Consider the following 16,148-nt stretch of genomic DNA (forward strand, 5'->3'; position numbering starts at 1 on the left):
AACAGTAAGAAGCACTTGAGGCTCATGGCTATGTCCAAACAGACAGTTGATTTTTTTTTTTTTTCTTCCCCCCCCCCCCCCTTTTTTTCCTCTTTTCTTTTCCTTTTCTCTTTTTTTCTTTTTTTTTTTTTTTTTTTTCTTTCTTTTTTGGCTTAAGTTAAACCCACTGTCATTTCACTAAGGCACAGTCACCGAGGCTTTTGCTTGGAGGCTGTGGTCGCCTCTGGAGTTAAAGTGCGGGATCCAGAGCCTCCTCCCTTCCCCCTCCACGCCTCCCCGGGCAGGTCCCTCGCAGGGGAGGAGGGGGGCTCCATTAAGCCAGGGGGGTCTCCACGGCGTACGGCTGGAACGAGGCCGAGCCCCCCGCCGCCGGCGGCAGCGGCCCGGCGAGCCGGAGGTGCCCGTAGAGCGGGGAGCCGGGCGGCGGTCCCCGCCCGCCCTTGGGGATGCCGGCGTGGAACAGCGGCGCCCGCGGCCGCTCCGCCAGCGGCGACGGCTCGCCCGGGGCCAGCGCGGGCCGCCCGCCCCCCAGCAGCAGCGGCGGCGGCGGCGACGGCTCTCCCAGCCCGTAGGCGCAGAGCTGCAGGAGGCCCCCGCCGTAGAGGGCGGCGGCGGGCGGGGGCTGCGCGGCAGGTGGGTAGGGGAGCAGCGGGTAGGGCCCGGGCAGCAGGTGCGGGGGCGCGGGCGGCGCCGGCCACAGGAGGCGGCCGCGGGGTGTCGGCGGCGGCTGCGGGGCGGCGCGGGGTCCTGCCGGCCGCTGCAGGAGGCTCTCGATGGCGAAGGAGCTGGAGAACTTGGCGGCGCCGCCGCCCGCCGGCCTCGCCCCGCCGCCCCCCGCCGCCGCCTCCTTGTCGCCCGGCGCGCAGCGACAGGGCGAGGAGGCGCAGCAGCACCGCGGGGAAGCGCCGGGGGACGCGGCGCCCGCTCCGGCCGCCTCCTGCGGCGCTTGCGGCGGGGCGCCGGCGGCGGGGCGGGCGGGCTGCGGCGGCGGGGCGGCGCGGCTGAGGCGCTTGCGGCGGCGGCGGAAGACGCCGTCGGCGAAGGTGTACTCGCTGCTGGGGTTCAGCATCCAGTAGTTGTCCTTGCCCCAGGGCCGCGCCGGGTCGCGCAGCACCTTGACGAAGCAGTCGTTGAGGGAGAGGTTGTGGCGCACCGAGTTGCGCCAGCCGGTGTAGGCGCCGCGGAAGAAGGGGAAGCGGCTCATCAGGTAGTCATTGATCTCGGCCAGGGTCAGGCGGCCGCCGGCCGAGTCGCGGATGGCCATAGCGATCAGCGCGATGTAGGAGTAGGGAGGTTTCGGCCGCCGCGTGTAGGGTTTCCCCTTGGCGCTCTCGGCCGGCGGCGGTGGCGGGGGCTGCGGCGTGGGGGGCGGCGGCGGGGGATGCCCCGGCCGCCCGGCCCCGCCGCCCGGGCTGTTGGCCGCGCAGTCACCGTCCGAGCCCAGCTCGCTCTCCGCCGGAGCCGGCGAGAGCGAGCCGCTGCCTTCCTGGTCGCTGCCGGCGCTCAGCTTGTCCTCATAGTGCTGCGAGAACACCTCCAGCTTCATGGCGATGGCGCCGCCGGCCCCCCCGCGCCCCGCGGCTCCGCTGGGCGGGCGCGACCCCCGCCCCTCGGCGCGGCCCTCAGGGGAGGCGGGAGGCAGCGAGGGGACCTGGGGGCTTTCTGTCCCCTCGCCGGCTTGGACAGCTCCGCGGCGGCAGGCGAGACCGGCAGGGCAGGGCAGCGGGGCTCCGCGCCCGCCTCAGCCCGCCGGGCCGGGGTCGCTGGCAGGGGCCGGCCCCTTCGCGGCCGGTGGGCACCGGCGGTGCCCTGCCGCCCTCGGGACTGGGCGATCCCTCCGGGCTTCCACCTCCTTCTCCCCTACTGGGGTGCTCGCTCTCCTTTCGCCCCCCTTTTTTGTCCTCCTCGCTGTCTACTGTCGCCGCTCCATGGGGCCGAAGGAGAGGGGCGAGGCGGCCCCCGTGGAGCCGGTGCGGGTAGAGGGCGGGCGGCTGCCGGAGCCGGCACTTCTCCGTGTCCGCCCGGGCTCGGTGCTCCTCGGGGGCGCTGCCGCTGTTACCGTTCGGCGCTCCCCGGGCGCGGGGAGAAGCTCTCGAGGGCCGTCGGGGTTACTCCGCTCTCTCCGGCTTCGACCTGTCAGTGCCGGGACGCCGGGCTGGCTCCTCGCTGCGAGGCGGGCAGCAGACGGGTTATTAGGGTTATTAGTGTTATTGTCATTATCTCTCCCTTCCCCTGTGGTTGTGTGTCTCTCCACCACTTTCAGACCAGCCCATTATAACGCCGGCGAGAGGCGGAGCCAGGACAAAGATCTGAAAGGGTGGTGGGTGGAGAAGCAAGGTAGCAAAGGTGGGTATGCCCTAATAAGCCGTATCAGAGCCGTGATTAGCCAAGATGACGGCGAGGTCTTGTTGGAAAGTTATTTTACGAAACTTGTTTGTATTTTCTCCTGCCAGGTCCCTCCCCTTCCCGGGTATTTCGAACGAAGCCGCAGTTCGGCGCGACTAAGCAGAGCCGGCCCGCCTCCCAGGTGTAAAATGCAGAATGACTTATAGGTGGCAGAGCTGAACCTGTTACGTGCAGTGATTTATTTTAATAGCGCCGTATAAAGCAACAAGTTGTAATATGACAGCTCAACAACCTGTTGGAAAATAATACATGACTTTGCCGTTGTGAATTCCTAATGATTTATGTAGCCTGACAAAATAGTTTCAGTCCTGGACTCTCTTTCCTTCTGTTATAAGCACACCTGGTGCAGAGGTAGAATGGAAACAGGTAGGCAAAGCTTTGTAGTTTTGCTATGAGAGAGTTAGTAAAAGCCTTAACCTTATGCGTGCTACTGTTTCTGTAGTAGCACTGCTTGAGCTCTTCTTGATGGTGTGTTTGTAACCTCTCTCTTAAACTGGCACTCTCTAGTAAAATCTTCCTTCTTGTATAGGTTTTGGTTTGTTGTTTTTTTTTAATGGTAACTAAGATTTTTTTGAATCGCTGCAAATCTGTAAATTTCCCATAAAACTTGGGACAACGTATTCTGCAGTTTTTCCTTGATGCTTTTCTTTCTAAAACAATTAGCCGTCCTTTTTGTGTTTGTTTTTTGGTTTAAGTTGTCAGGGACTTGCTCTCCTTCAGAGTTGTTTTTTTTTCTCCTTCAACATTATACAACAACTCAATGAAGAGAGCTAACTGGCAATAGCTTCTCTGAAAAATCCCTGTTCTGCTCACAGTTCAGAGTCCATTGCAAAATGCCATTTCACTTCATAGGGCAGTAGCGCTGGCGTCTGCAAAACAATAACAAAAACATCAGCAGAAATCCAGTGTGGTGCTTATGTTTTATTTCTCATATATATGCTTCGAATTCTGTGTCCTGGAGTAAGAGTTGGATTGCTCCATATTTTCCAAAAGCAGTCTTTCTAAATCGGACCTTATTATAGAATAAATACATGGTGCAGAGTCACTCTGGTAGGAACTATGCCTCTGTGGTCTGGCTCTCAAGGAGCATTGGAGAGGAGGATGAAAAAAGACAGGTTTAAAAGACTAAGAGGAGAAACAAACAGCCCTACTTTCTATCTTGATCTCTCTTGGATAGAATATATGTTCCCCCGCCACACACACACCTGCATTTTGTTTCAAAGCTTTGCCATTTCTTCAGACTGCATGAGTTTACGTGGTAAATACTGAAGAGTGAGAGGTTCTTCTGTCCTTCTCATTGCATTCTTGACAGCTTTAATAGAAATAATAATACACTGGATATCTAGCTGTTCTTACAAAAGCTGTACCAGCTGAGAAAAGCAGGCAATTCAGAAAGACAAAAATAAGAGGAGGGAGACCTCTCTTGGTTCCTTGTTGTTGTTGTCGTCTCCATGTAATGTAAACTGAAATCCTTCAGTAAAGCGTTGTCTTAGCTGTAGGTGCCAATGTTTGTGTTTAAGGGTATGGGAAAAAGGTATAATTCTTCCAAAACTCATATTTTCTATGATGATGCCAATGGCAAGGGTAGGTTTTTTCCTCTTCCTGCTTTTGTTGTAAATAGCAGTGAAGTAGCGATGATTTGCTAACTTGCCTTTGATGTTTATTTTATTACCATTCCACTATTTGTGTGGAAAATGTACACATTGTCTCTTATCTTTATTCAAAGAACTTAAAAAGTCATTCAAATGCTGTAGGTAAACACGTCAGACATAACAGAAGCTTTTTCACAGCCATACTTCAAGACTAGGAGTGGATGGCAAAGCTGGTTTTGCAAGATTCAGGAGGGGACAGAAGCTTGTACTCAAAATAATACAAAGATAGCTATTAATGGGTGGGAGCAGGGAACCTTTCTAAGATCAGCACTGATTCTTGTTGTGGCTCAAGGCCCCTTTGCTGTCTCTGAGCCAGTGCCTGTTGTAAACTGTCCCCTGAAATCTCTGGTGGCTCTGACCAGAGAAAATATATGAAGGTGCTTATGGAAGGGCCAAGCAGGGTTTAAACAGAACCTTCCTGGCCTGAGTGAGAGCAATATCAAGCCCATTGCTAATGCTGCCCATGAAACACAAGCAAAGTTGTAAGAAGCGGTGAAATAATCCAACTACTCCCGTCTCTCACCACTGAGAGTATATGTAACCTCAAGTCTTTTCCTGCTATAGTTTTTTAAAAGGCACAGTATCGCCTTCAGGTTTATAAAGATTAACACAATCATCGGAAAAACTGATTCTGTTAAGTAAACTTCACATCAAAAGCACTTTGATGTGCTGTATTATAGCAAAGCCAAACACCCAACCCCCATCACCCCAAGAAAAACCTCCAAAAACCTCCAGTGAAGCAATGTTAAAAAAATCTAATTCTTTGTTCTAAAATGAAATGTCTCTTCCTCTTTAGATCAGCAGAGCAGGACTTTTTTTGATGTACGATCCCCTCTTTTCCTACCCAAAACAGTACCCACTCAAAGACAAATGGAGAAATGTGAATGGTTGCTTGAAAATCATGCCATCAGCTTTGTTTCCCATTTTCTGTCGTATTTCACTCATTTAATTCGGAAATAGTCTGCCAATGGGTATTTGGAGATAAGGCTGTAATAGTCCTTTGCAGTTTGCTCAAGCTACTAATTACAAAAATATTCCTTACTAAATGTAGAAGAATGCTACACTGTCTGGTGGTTGTGAGTGTATTTTTGGTTGATCCAGTTATGTTGTCTCCATGGTATTTTAAACCATGGAGACATGGGTTTTTTAGTTCAGCAAACACTGTGCAAAGGTGTGTCACGATATGTTCTTGGTTTAATTTTTTTAAAAAAATATTTCTTCTAGGTTTGTTTTTTTGCTTTTTTTTGCTTTTTTTTTTTCACCTAGCTCTTACTTCTCTTTTCTGCCTTCTCTCCAGACCACTAACTATAGATTAGAGGGGGTTTCCAGGTAAGGTCATATAAGAACTGATCAATAAAGGTCTCTGTGGTGACTGGGAAAGTCCTGTAGTTAGTGATAGGCAAGCTTATTTGTGCATCTGAGATGTCCAGGGCACCAGCTGGACAAAGTGCTCCATCTCTTCTCCTCCTGTGGCAAGCTGCAGGAGTGCACTGCCTTGCCAGGAATGATCAAACTGGACAATGCAATACACTACGTGAGAAACAATAGAGCAGTTCAAAGAGTTCTCTCTGGATGGGCTCCTCGCAGCAGGAGATGTGCCTAGCATGCATAAATGAACTACAGGCTGTGTAGGCTGGCTAATTGCACCATGTATATTTTTGTAGTTGAAGGAAATCCAGCTAGAGACTGAGCTGTAAGAAAGGAGGTTAGTGGAAATTCCTTTAGACCTTGAGAGCATGAGTTTGATCACTGAAGCACGTCTGCGTGAATTCCCTCATTGGGAAAGACTGGCATTTTTTCACAAGGACAGCCATTCCCTGTGGGTAGAGATTTTCTCTGGTCTTTGGCAGGTACTAAGAGCTGAATTTACAATGGGGAGTTCCATTTCTACTTTGTTATATGCAGTCTTTATTTTCTTGGGAGATGTTGCTCAGAATAAAATTTTCCCATGCTGAGAGCTTAGTATCACTTCCTCCCTGTGCCCACTTCATGTTCCATAAAAAATGTCTGCATCTAAGCAATTTTTTTTTTTCTCCAGAGCCCTGGATTGTGACAGAATGGGCAGATGCAGATTTTCTCCTGTGAAGGAAGTGATACTATTGCTCTTGTTATTAATGCTTAGTACTGGAGAAAGAATTCCAGATTCTTACACCATCCTTTTCACCCATAAATCTCAAATCTCTCCCATTTTACAGCCAACAAAGAGTGAAGGTGAGTCTTGCTGAAAATAATTTGGCAAGTCAGTTGCAACCCTGTCTGTGGAAGTGAGTTCTCTGAAGCCCTTGTCCTGCGCTGTGTCCACTGAGGTATCCACCACAAGGCCTCACTGGAAGGTTCTCTACCATTTAGCAGGGAACTGTCAAAATGGAGATTGCTCTGTGCCGAGACTCAGATAATTTATAGCTAATTCTCTTTACTAGTGCTGTGTTAAGCCTCCAGGGCTTGAATGAGGTTCCACACTGGCATAAGGTGAACTTCTCTGGAATATATTGCAGGTTTGCAGTCTGAGGAATACGTGACATAAAAGAGTGCAGGGTGAGGTTAAATCAACACAGTATTTACAACATATTTTGTGATGACTTAATTTAGTAACTGTCCCCATAGGCTTTTCTCATGGCTGATTACCGGGTTCCATGTAACTGCACTACGAGAGACAGAATCCAAATGGTGATGGACTTAGGGGCTGGTGGATCTCTTCAAGGAAATTTTTCTTACAGTGAGGAAGAAACTGGTACTGGAAAGCAGCGCGTGTATTGATAATCCTGGATATAATTGTCAGGAGAGAATTGCTTGCTAAGGGGCAGGCTCCACCGCAATTAGAAGTTACGCTGTGTTATGCTTGTTATGAAGTTATGATGCAGAAGCCATTTGGTGAAATTCTGTGGCCCTCTGCCAAGCATAGTGAATGGTTTTTGCTACTGGTGCCAAACAAACTTAAAAAGAAAACATCATAGCTTGTTTTTGCTGGTGCCAGACCAAATATCTGTTGGCATCAAACTTGGTGTTGATGCCAGAGGCTTGCTATCACTGGCCCATGATATGAGGAAACACCAGCTGAGCTGTTACAATAGCCTCTCACTGCCTTCAAGTCCATGCATTGATGGAGGAAAGTGAACAAGAGAATTGCAGCAAAATTAACCGAGGGATGAAGGACTTCGGATATGTGATGGAGACTCACTGAACTTTGCTAGCCCTTGCTGGAGCACACCTAAGCCAACTCAAACCCACATATATTTTACATGGGTAAACAGTGACTAGAGATATGAAGGATATGTTTCAATTCCACAAAGTTAAAGTACTATTTATAGCACTGTGGATCAACAAATTAATCACCTTGCCAATAATATTCCAGCTGAACAGCAATAAGTATTTAACATTCTTTCTTCTGGGTTGGATTTCTTTTGTTGTTTCTTTGTTTTCAAAAAGCTATTTCTGGGTGGAATCCCATGATTTATATAAGCATTAGCCAAATCTATAAATAAATAATGGTATGAAAACCTCCTTGATTTTTATTTTTCCAAGACCAAATGAATTGCATTATAATTGAGCTGTTTGGGAGCAGGACAGTCAGACTTTCCTGTGGTAGACAGGATTTGGCAGTACTACCCCTAAACTGTACCTCTCGTGCATTTGCTGTCCTCCATTTTCTGTGTTCCATCTTCCTTCTCTGCAACCCCCTGGACAGCTCCAGAACCATTGGTATCTTTGAAAATCTGGTCCATGCTGCTGCTGGCTTACTCCTGGAACAGAGAGCAGAGTTACACAGAGTTATATACATCCACTCTACTGTCTCAGGCGGTGGGAGATGGGGATTTACAGCCTGCAAACTGGTTTCAGAAATCGAGCATGTTTTCACCACCTTTCAGATGGCAGAGAAATGCAGTAAAACCCTGGGGAGCTGGGGGAGCTGGTCCTTGATGTAAAGAAATCATTACTTCGTGGAGTTGCAAGTGCTGTGTATTTGATTCCCAGTTCCTAGGTGAGTTCTTAAGGGATTAGCTGAGTTTCAGTCTCTTTAAGGTGTGAATAAACATCCTGTTGCCTCACACCCATGAAATTTCTTCGCCATACATGTCAAAGTGCTTTGTGCAGTGTTGCTATTTTGGTTCTCTAAGTAAAGGTTCACAGGTTTTGAATGTCTTGGCCAAACTTGTATGATCTAAGATGGGAATAGGACATGGGTTTCCTAATTCCTCCACTACTGCTCTACCTACTAACCCTGTTGCTTCCCTGAACCTTTATGTATACTTTAGTAGATTAATAATTAACCTCCAAGTGGGGCACTTTGAAGCAAATGTAAAATGAAACCAAACACTTGTCATGGTTTTTAGTCATACCAGATTTGCAAGTAGGGTGTGTTTAAATGATGCAAGTAGATAAAGTCTTGTTAATTTAGATTAGAGTAAAAGTCAGAGCCTTATCAAAGCAAGTGACTAATTAGGAAAACTATTACCTTTTGGAAAAGAAACAGTTGAACTATCACTCAAAATTATTTTAACTAATTGAACTGTAGTAATATTTAGAATAAAGTCTCGTGCAACTGCTGGAAATGGAGAAAGACAGAGAGCTTTCCCCAGGAATTGCCAGTGTTCTGGGGGTTTTTTGATAATTTTGCTTTCAGAAAGTTAACAGTACTTGTCATCACTGTGTAAACATGGGGAAGGGAGGAGAGTCCCGTGAGTCATCAGGGAGCCAAACATACAGAATTTAAGTGAAGAACTGGAGTATTTGTATTAAATATACTGCCTTCATTCTCTTCGTCTTTCCAAGCCAACAAGGACAGCAAAGTGCTTGTGAATGGTTTGATATGATTAAGTGAATCTCAGATCTGCAATAACAGACATTGGGCACTTGGGAACCTGCAAGGGTGGAAACACTAGGGCAAATTCATGGTGTGAAAAGAAAGATTACGATCAGACTGTATTTATGTTCAGACAGATACATGCAGTTGTGAAGAATCATTAAATAACTGTTAACCACACCTGCACAGAGCCTCTGGCAATGCTGGCTTATACAGAATCTCAAGAACTGCCATGTGCCTGACATCATACCTTTGCAGGGAGAGAAAAGTCCTGGGTGTTAGCCCAAGACAGGTAAGTAAAATACAGTCCTCAGACTTGTGCCAGTTTAATGTCTGCAAGTGATTTTCTGGTGTGTCACACCCAGTATCTTCTGCCCTGTAAACCTGTCAGTAGTCCTGATTTGTTTGCTTATGACCAGGTCTTACTAAACATCTCCAAATCTGCTTTAATGCAATGGCTCCTTCCCTCTAAGTCAGTCAGGACCGTGAGGAGAGAGTGAGTGTGTATGCACAGAGTCTGGCACAAACGGCATCTTAACTTCTCCGGAATTGTAATTGCTACTGTGGCACGCAGCTGCTTCTTTGGGTTTCTCTTTACATGGATCATTTTCCCTTTTAAAGCATTAAATATTTAAAATATTGGGATGTGTTGACATTTTTTCATGGTGGAAGTGAATTTCAGAACCTTTTTATTTTTACTGTAAAAAATAAATAAATGGAAATGTATGGATGGGGGGAGGGAATCAAGCAGGTTAAAGGTAGTGGAGGAAAATGAAAATGGAGCAAAGCTGAGATGAAGAGGTGAAGATGAGGAAAAAGTTGGAGTAGAGAGCTCCAACTAAGAACACATTGCAGAGCAATTCTTAGACTGTAGAAATTTTTCAGGATGCCCAACAATCTCCAATTTGACTGCTTCTCCTGGTGTAATTTTTTGGACTGCTCATTTCTACAGCTTTCCTCAGGCTAGGGAGTTCTCTGGCTTTTTGTTTCCCATGGTGCTTTTGGGAGCGATTGTCTTTCATCTGCATTTTCTCTCTTGGAGTATACTTTTCCAGTCTTTCATGGCTAGGGGTGGTTGAGGAGTGGAGTTTTTTTGGGGTTTTTTTGTGGTTGATTTTGGTTTTATTTTGTTTTATGCTGAATAAAAATTAAAAAAAAAAAAAAAAAGCAAGCAAAAATGAAGGTTGAACATCAGTGTGTAGTTCCTAAAGGAGATGGGGTGCATCATTTGGAATGTTCTTTCTACTTGCAATTTCTGTACAAAATATTTTCTCCTTTTATTTTTTTTCCTAGTGAAAATCTCTAGCAACTGTGAAGAATAGGAGATTATGAAAGAAAAACAGAGCACGACTGATACACAAAGGGATTCAAAGATTTGCAGACTTCAGTATTCATCTCTGAGAATTGTAAACTCTGGCACCCGACATGGATGGATCAGGCAATGGAGATATTTACTCATCATGAGAGTCCTTACTCATAGCTTGGTTTATTTATGCCATAAGGGTTTGGAAGACAGTCCATTTTTACAATCTCCCTCTGACACACGGTCAGTGCCAAGAAACTTAACAAAGCCCAACACAGATTAAAGACTTTTTTTAGGAGTTATCAAAGTGTTGTGAGAAAAATGTCCTCCTCCAGTGCTACTTTAAAAAATAGTCATCTCTGTGAGTAAATCTTGGTGACTTCGATAGAGTTAATTTTGAAGGCAGGATGTGACATCCAGTACCTTCTTACCCCTACTTTGGCCTTTAAATGTACTGTCATTAAAGTTTGGCCCCTTGAGGAAAATAGGTGTAGTCAGGTGCAGAGGCAAACTGAATAGGTGGGGCTTTCACTCCAGTGGGCCTGCATTCAAACCTTCAAAACTCTGGCCAGACTCATGACTATTCCCAGTTGAGACTTTAATTAAATGGTGTTGGATATGAGAGTATTCTATTATACTGGCTTGTGCTGCTGAAAGAAATAGAGCCATGCTTCTTGATTGAAGAGACAGAGTCAAGTGAATAATTCACAACAAATAATTAGTCTAAATGTTTCTAAGTGATTCTTACAGAATCGGAGTCTGGTTGAGAAAGATCCCTATTTATTAATGGCACAGGACTCCTTTTCACAAGGGGAAAGTTTATTTGTATAAGATGAATGAGTTAAAGCATAGACTTGCAAGTTCTTCTTGAGTCATCAGACCCAGAAAACATGTATTTTATATTAAGTTTAGTACAATCTTTCAAACAAAAACATTTATGAGTGTGCTTGAACTGATGGGTATATGATGACTGACATTCCAGAACCTCTTCTGCGCACACCTACGCTGGCATACTTTTATACATAGGAGTAATCCTAATTAATTTGGGAAAATTACTCCTGTGCATGAATGTATTCATTAGTATTTGAAACACCATGGTATGGTGAGTCTTCTAGATACAATCTGGATCTTACACTTAAAGGTGCCCACAACGTCCCATCCGGTCTTTAGGGCTACCTTAGCTCTAGTAAGAACAGAGTCCTTCCCCTGAGGGCTTTAGCATGGCTAAATTCTCTTCCTTACAAAGAAGTGGCCTCATCTGTGCTGTCTAGAGGGAACTGTCCTTTGTGTTATCTCCTGAACAGAGGCCTCTGTGTGGCATGAGAAAGTAGTGGGTTAGAGGCACAGCCCTTGTCAGGAAGCTTGTTGCTGGTTAAATAGTGTGGACAATCACATGCCAGCTTCTTGATGGCATGTTCTGGCTCTTTTTAGTTGGCAAGTGCAAAATACAACTTAAATGAATTTTTATGTTCATTTTACACCTTGAAGCTTTGATAAGGTATTATTGCTCCCTTCTGCTCTTGACAGGAAAGAGTAGCACTGTTGTTCCCTTCAGCAGTGTATTTTTGGGGGTGTGTTGGCTGGGTTTCTGTCCCAGTGATGCTGAAGAGTTTTGCCCAAGAACATTGCAGGGAAACAGTCTTTTTCTGCGTGTTGTGAGTCTTCCTTTCCAGAGGTGAGATTCAATGCAGCCTAAATATATATTTTTTTTAATATAAACACCATTTCAGTTTGTTACAAGGAAACTATTGGCTAAGGTATTAAAGTGTTCAAAAATTATAGCATTAGGAAGAGTGGTTTTATTTTAAACAGCGGAGAACACTGATAATTTCACAGGCAACAAGAAAATAAAGCCAAAGAACCAAAGACATAATAGTTAGCTTGAACTGAAAATTTGTACCTTTAAGGATTTCTGAATATGTATATTCTGCTTTGCAGATAGTGGTTTCTCAGTGCCGCTGCCTGAAATTTTAAATGCCTGCATGTGTCGTCACATCAGGGAATTGTTTCAATCTCATCCCAAAACAGGTGACTGTAGTACATGAAGTGACTGTCACCCTGTAGTGCCTATTTCTGTTAGCTGAAAGGAAGCCTGAGGCTTCCCAGGTGACCACCTGGGATGTACTACAGAGCTCCGAAAAGCATTTAAGGTGAATTCCAGTCTACCTGTCTTCTCTTAGAAAGCACCTAAAATGGAGGCTCTGGTTTTGAGATACTCTGCTCATTTATTAATACTATTTATTAAGATGTTATTTATATAAGGTAATTATTGTGTAAAGAAAAGGTGTTTTCATCATTAAATCAAACTTCATCCTGATGTTAAGATAGGATTTCACATATTGATCTAGACAAAAACATTGTGTAAGGTGGAAGGGATTGCCCCTCAAAATTTATTTGCTGCTGAAAAGCTGCACACTGTGTTCCACCTCAAGAATTGCAGGTATTTTCTTCCTTTACCTGGCTGCCACTTGCTTATAGTCCATTCTGATACAACTTGTGCAGAAGAATGTTTCCCATTAGGCTATTTTGTAACATCTTTCTGTGAAATGTTTGAACATCAGTGCTTGCTCCAGGAAAAGGTGAGTTAAGACGTGTTTTTATGTGTTCTGATAGCTGCCTTGCTTCATCAATGCTAAAAAGCATGTCTTTATTGAGTCTGAGCACTTTCCAAAAGTGTTCTCCCTGCCATTACTGATGTGTTGCTTAACAGAGCCAGCTTAAGCTTGCTGCAGTGAGTTTTGTGTTGTTTGTGTTGCACTGGTTGGTTACCTCTTTCTGTTAACTTTCCATGCACAATTTAATTAAGCTGTGAATAATGGGATGTGTTATCAGATGGTACAGCATTATTAACTTCAGTGAAGTGTTGTGTGATGAACCAGCTAAAGATCTGGAGAATAATTTATACATTCTTTACATTTAACTGTCAGTGCATTTGGGATGAAGATAGCTACACAGCGTGTGTGATTGCAGCCCTGCTGCTGAAAGAGGTGTGTCTGTTTATGCCAGTAAAGTGCTTGACTGTTGGTATAAATATAATGTCATGGTAATTACTGGTTATAGATAAAATGAAGATCAAACCTTTCTTTTTTTTTTTTTTTTAAAAAAAAAAAAAAAAATCCAGAATGCTTTTATTGTCCTTGAAACATTCTTCCTTTTCGTATAAATAACAAAGAGTATGAGATTTCAGAGTTAGAAAAATGAGTGAAACAAGTCATAATGATTAATTTCTGCGAATATTTTTCTATGCATTAATTGCCCATGCATTGTGAATGATATTCTCAGGTGCCCTTCTGTACAAATTATTCATGACTTATTTTAGCTAAAAATCAATAACAACCAAAGAAACCCTTTATACTGTCTGTAATGTGCATACTTGCTATTTGTATAAGCAAAATGGTGTGGTTTCTTTCCTCTGATTAGATAAATTGTGGACCAAATTAATCCAATGCATATGTGAATAATAGGGAAAATTAGAAATATGCCAACAATATCTAGTTTAATGTTGTTTTTCTTAAGTATCTGAAAATTTAAATAAGTCTAGTCTGATTTCTTGCTAAAGCAAATAAAATATACATTTCAATAGAAATTAAACTGCTCACAAGTGTTTTCAGATGGAAGTTGGCTTTCAACAGCAAATGGTAATGCAAAGTTTTCCTCCTCTTTTCAGTTCATGCTTCTGGTTGAAAGGTGTTCGCAGTGTGACACAACATGTTGTGACTCCTCAGCAAAATGTTGCAATTCGTATTGGTCAAAGTATGCAGTGTTTCAGAGCAGTGCATAATTTGTGATTGCAACAATCTCAAATAGAGTACATAAAATGTGTTCAGTGTTTCCATCTCATTCATAATTTTGACTCAGCAGTTCCAGCTGATTATTAGTAGTTTCTCCAACCAGCCTGGATTGGCTAAGGGAATTCACTTTAACATACTGAAGTGTTTTCATTAAACTTGGCCTATGTAAAAGCAGCTTTCTAAATTGGACTCACTGAACTAATCTTGGTGCCTTTGCCATTGTGTATTGCATCAAGCAACAAAATAAGCAAGAAACAACGTGGTAAAAAATATTATTTAAACTGGAAGTGAGGCAGAATTCATTAGACGGAGAATATGGACCATACTCATTATAGGATTTGCTAATGCTCATAAGTTCTTCAAACTAAATTTAATGTATGCAAATCATTATTTATGAGCAGTTATTATCAACAATACTAATAACTTCAATAGTACTAATAATAGCTATCTGGGCTAATTAACTGTTTTAAATTGAATTTTGTAATATTTGCAATTTTCTCACTTTTATGGGAACTAAATAAAATCAGCTCCATTGCTTAACACAAAACTCCATTTCATACAGGACAATTCTCGTTTCGGAGACACATTTTGAAGCAGAATAAAGTGGTGGTTAAGAAAGCTCCTGCTTGTGCCAGCAAAAGAGATAGAGGAATAAATTCAACATCAATTCACTGAGCATTTTTTGCTCTGTTAGTATGAAACCAGTTCATTCTGGTGAAGCGCAGAAGGCTCACTTGAGAGTTTTGTTCTGGAAACACCCTGTTTAGATGGTTTCAAATGGTGTGGGAGAATGCTCTTCTTGTGTTGGTTCTTTTCTGTTTTTCTGGTTAGAAAGAAAATGATTTTATGTCCTCTAGGTAGTTGTTTGGGTTATTTGTTATTCTTTCCTGCTTATGAGGGGAGGGAAAAAAAAGAGAAGAAAAATTTTACATAGCTATAAACAGAAAGTAGAAAGCAAGTTGATAGGAGCATGAAAAAGGGGATCTCCTAGCTTTTACAATGACCTCTTCAAAATGGCTTAAGGATGGCAAGAGTGTGTGTTAGTCTGCAGATTCCATGAGACCTTGTTCTATTTGAGCAGTGTGGTACCACTTATATGAACCCTATGTAAGGCATAAAAATAAGTGTTAATGATAGCAATGCAGATAATATTGCTTCTTATAAATAATAATTAATGCTAATTAATGTTGACTCTATATATTGTGGCTTGGATGAAACTCTGGCAGGAATTGGCAGACATGCTGATATGAAATCTCCACCCACAAAGATCTGCTGAAAGAGCAGTATCTGGTGTAAGGGGACCTGCCCTTTTAAGTGCAAAGAATACAAAGGTTTTCTAATTGTTTTTCCTTTTGCAGGGAAAACAAGCTTCTAGCTTTAGAGTCGGTCTGCATACGCATCTCCAGGGGCCACAGACGTGGAACAAATGCAAGATCAGCTCATGTTCCCTATGTAAGCTTATAAGCAGTGTTGCATGTTCACTGGAAATAGCACATGTAATGCAGTTTTCTCCGATAGGACTGGCCCCTTCCCAAGCAATGTAGATGCCACTGCCTTTGTTGAGGACAGGCGATGCCCTTTCCCAGATTGGGTGGGAGGCTGCTGAGCCATGCTGCTGTGTGGCTGCTCCACAAGGTGCAGGAAGGCTGGCTACACAAACTGGTGCCAACAGGGAGGCTGACGCCTCCTCACTAGGCTTTGGTAAATCAGTATCTGCATGTGTGTCCGCACATATGCATACTATTTTCCCTCCGCCACTTCCCTCCCACTCTGAGCTGCCTTCCTCCCCACACTGCCCTTGAGTCAAGAGGTCAGGGCTACCACTTCTTTTTTCAGCAGTAATGCTTTTCCTTCTGTGTTTTATCCTCTAGTTGTTACTTTCCTTCCTTCCAGTGGAGGGGCAGCAAGAGCCATTTGGCTGATACGATGTTTTTCTGGGAAGGAAAGGATAAGACTTAAAAAAACCAGGATGCCTTCAGGCAAAATGTGATTTTTCAATCAAAATTCTTTTTCTTAAGGGAGGGGATTTTTCTCACAAGGGAGAGAATTTGCCCCAACAGAGCAGTTTTACCCACACTCCTCTGAGACACAGCGTCTGTGTGCTGTCAGTGTCAGGGAGGATCAGGCACAGAACGACCCACTGCCATCATAAAATAATCCAACTTCCCAGAGGGAGAGGAAGAGAAAGGGGTTGC

The 16,148-nt window shown here is 44.2% G+C and overlaps 2 protein-coding genes and 1 long non-coding RNA gene across 3 annotated transcripts; 2 read left to right on the forward strand and 1 right to left on the reverse strand.

Moving 5' to 3' along the window:
* Positions 1 to 214: 214 nt before the first annotated feature.
* FOXQ1 (forkhead box Q1) lies at positions 215 to 1,573 on the reverse strand. Its single transcript, XM_086900172.1, has one exon. It carries the CDS (start codon positions 1,544 to 1,546, stop codon positions 314 to 316), a length of 1,233 nt encoding a protein of 410 aa, XP_086756298.1. The 5' UTR covers positions 1,547 to 1,573; the 3' UTR covers positions 215 to 313.
* On the forward strand, positions 1,551 to 4,858 carry LOC147655682 (uncharacterized). Its single transcript, XM_086895151.1, has 2 exons — positions 1,551 to 2,346; positions 2,454 to 4,858. Exons 1-2 carry the CDS (start codon positions 1,551 to 1,553, stop codon positions 2,531 to 2,533), a joined length of 876 nt encoding a protein of 291 aa, XP_086751277.1. The 3' UTR covers positions 2,534 to 4,858.
* A 3,057-nt stretch (positions 4,859 to 7,915) lies between these two features.
* LOC147655683 (uncharacterized) lies at positions 7,916 to 14,497 on the forward strand. The gene is made up of 2 exons (XR_015289993.1): positions 7,916 to 9,151; positions 10,153 to 14,497. It is a non-coding gene; the product is annotated as an uncharacterized LOC147655683 (long non-coding RNA).
* Positions 14,498 to 16,148: the final 1,651 nt, after the last annotated feature.

Source organism: Cyanistes caeruleus, chromosome 1 (genome assembly GCF_971803275.1).
Source record: "Cyanistes caeruleus chromosome 1, bCyaCae1.hap1.1, whole genome shotgun sequence".
Lineage (NCBI taxonomy): Eukaryota > Metazoa > Chordata > Aves > Passeriformes > Paridae > Cyanistes > Cyanistes caeruleus.

What these genes read in the sequence shown, in the direction of transcription:
- FOXQ1 (XM_086900172.1), bottom strand. Translation starts at nt 1,546, where the DNA reads ATGAAGCTGGAGGTGTTCTCGCAGCACTATGAGGACAAGCTGAGCGCC.
- LOC147655682 (XM_086895151.1), top strand. Translation starts at nt 1,551, where the DNA reads ATGGCGCCGCCGGCCCCCCCGCGCCCCGCGGCTCCGCTGGGCGGGCGC. An exon ending in GGAGAAGCAAGGTAGCAAAG is followed by an intron (nt 2,347 to 2,453) that starts GTGGGTATGCCC and finishes TTCTCCTGCCAG; the next exon opens with GTCCCTCCCCTTCCCGGGTA.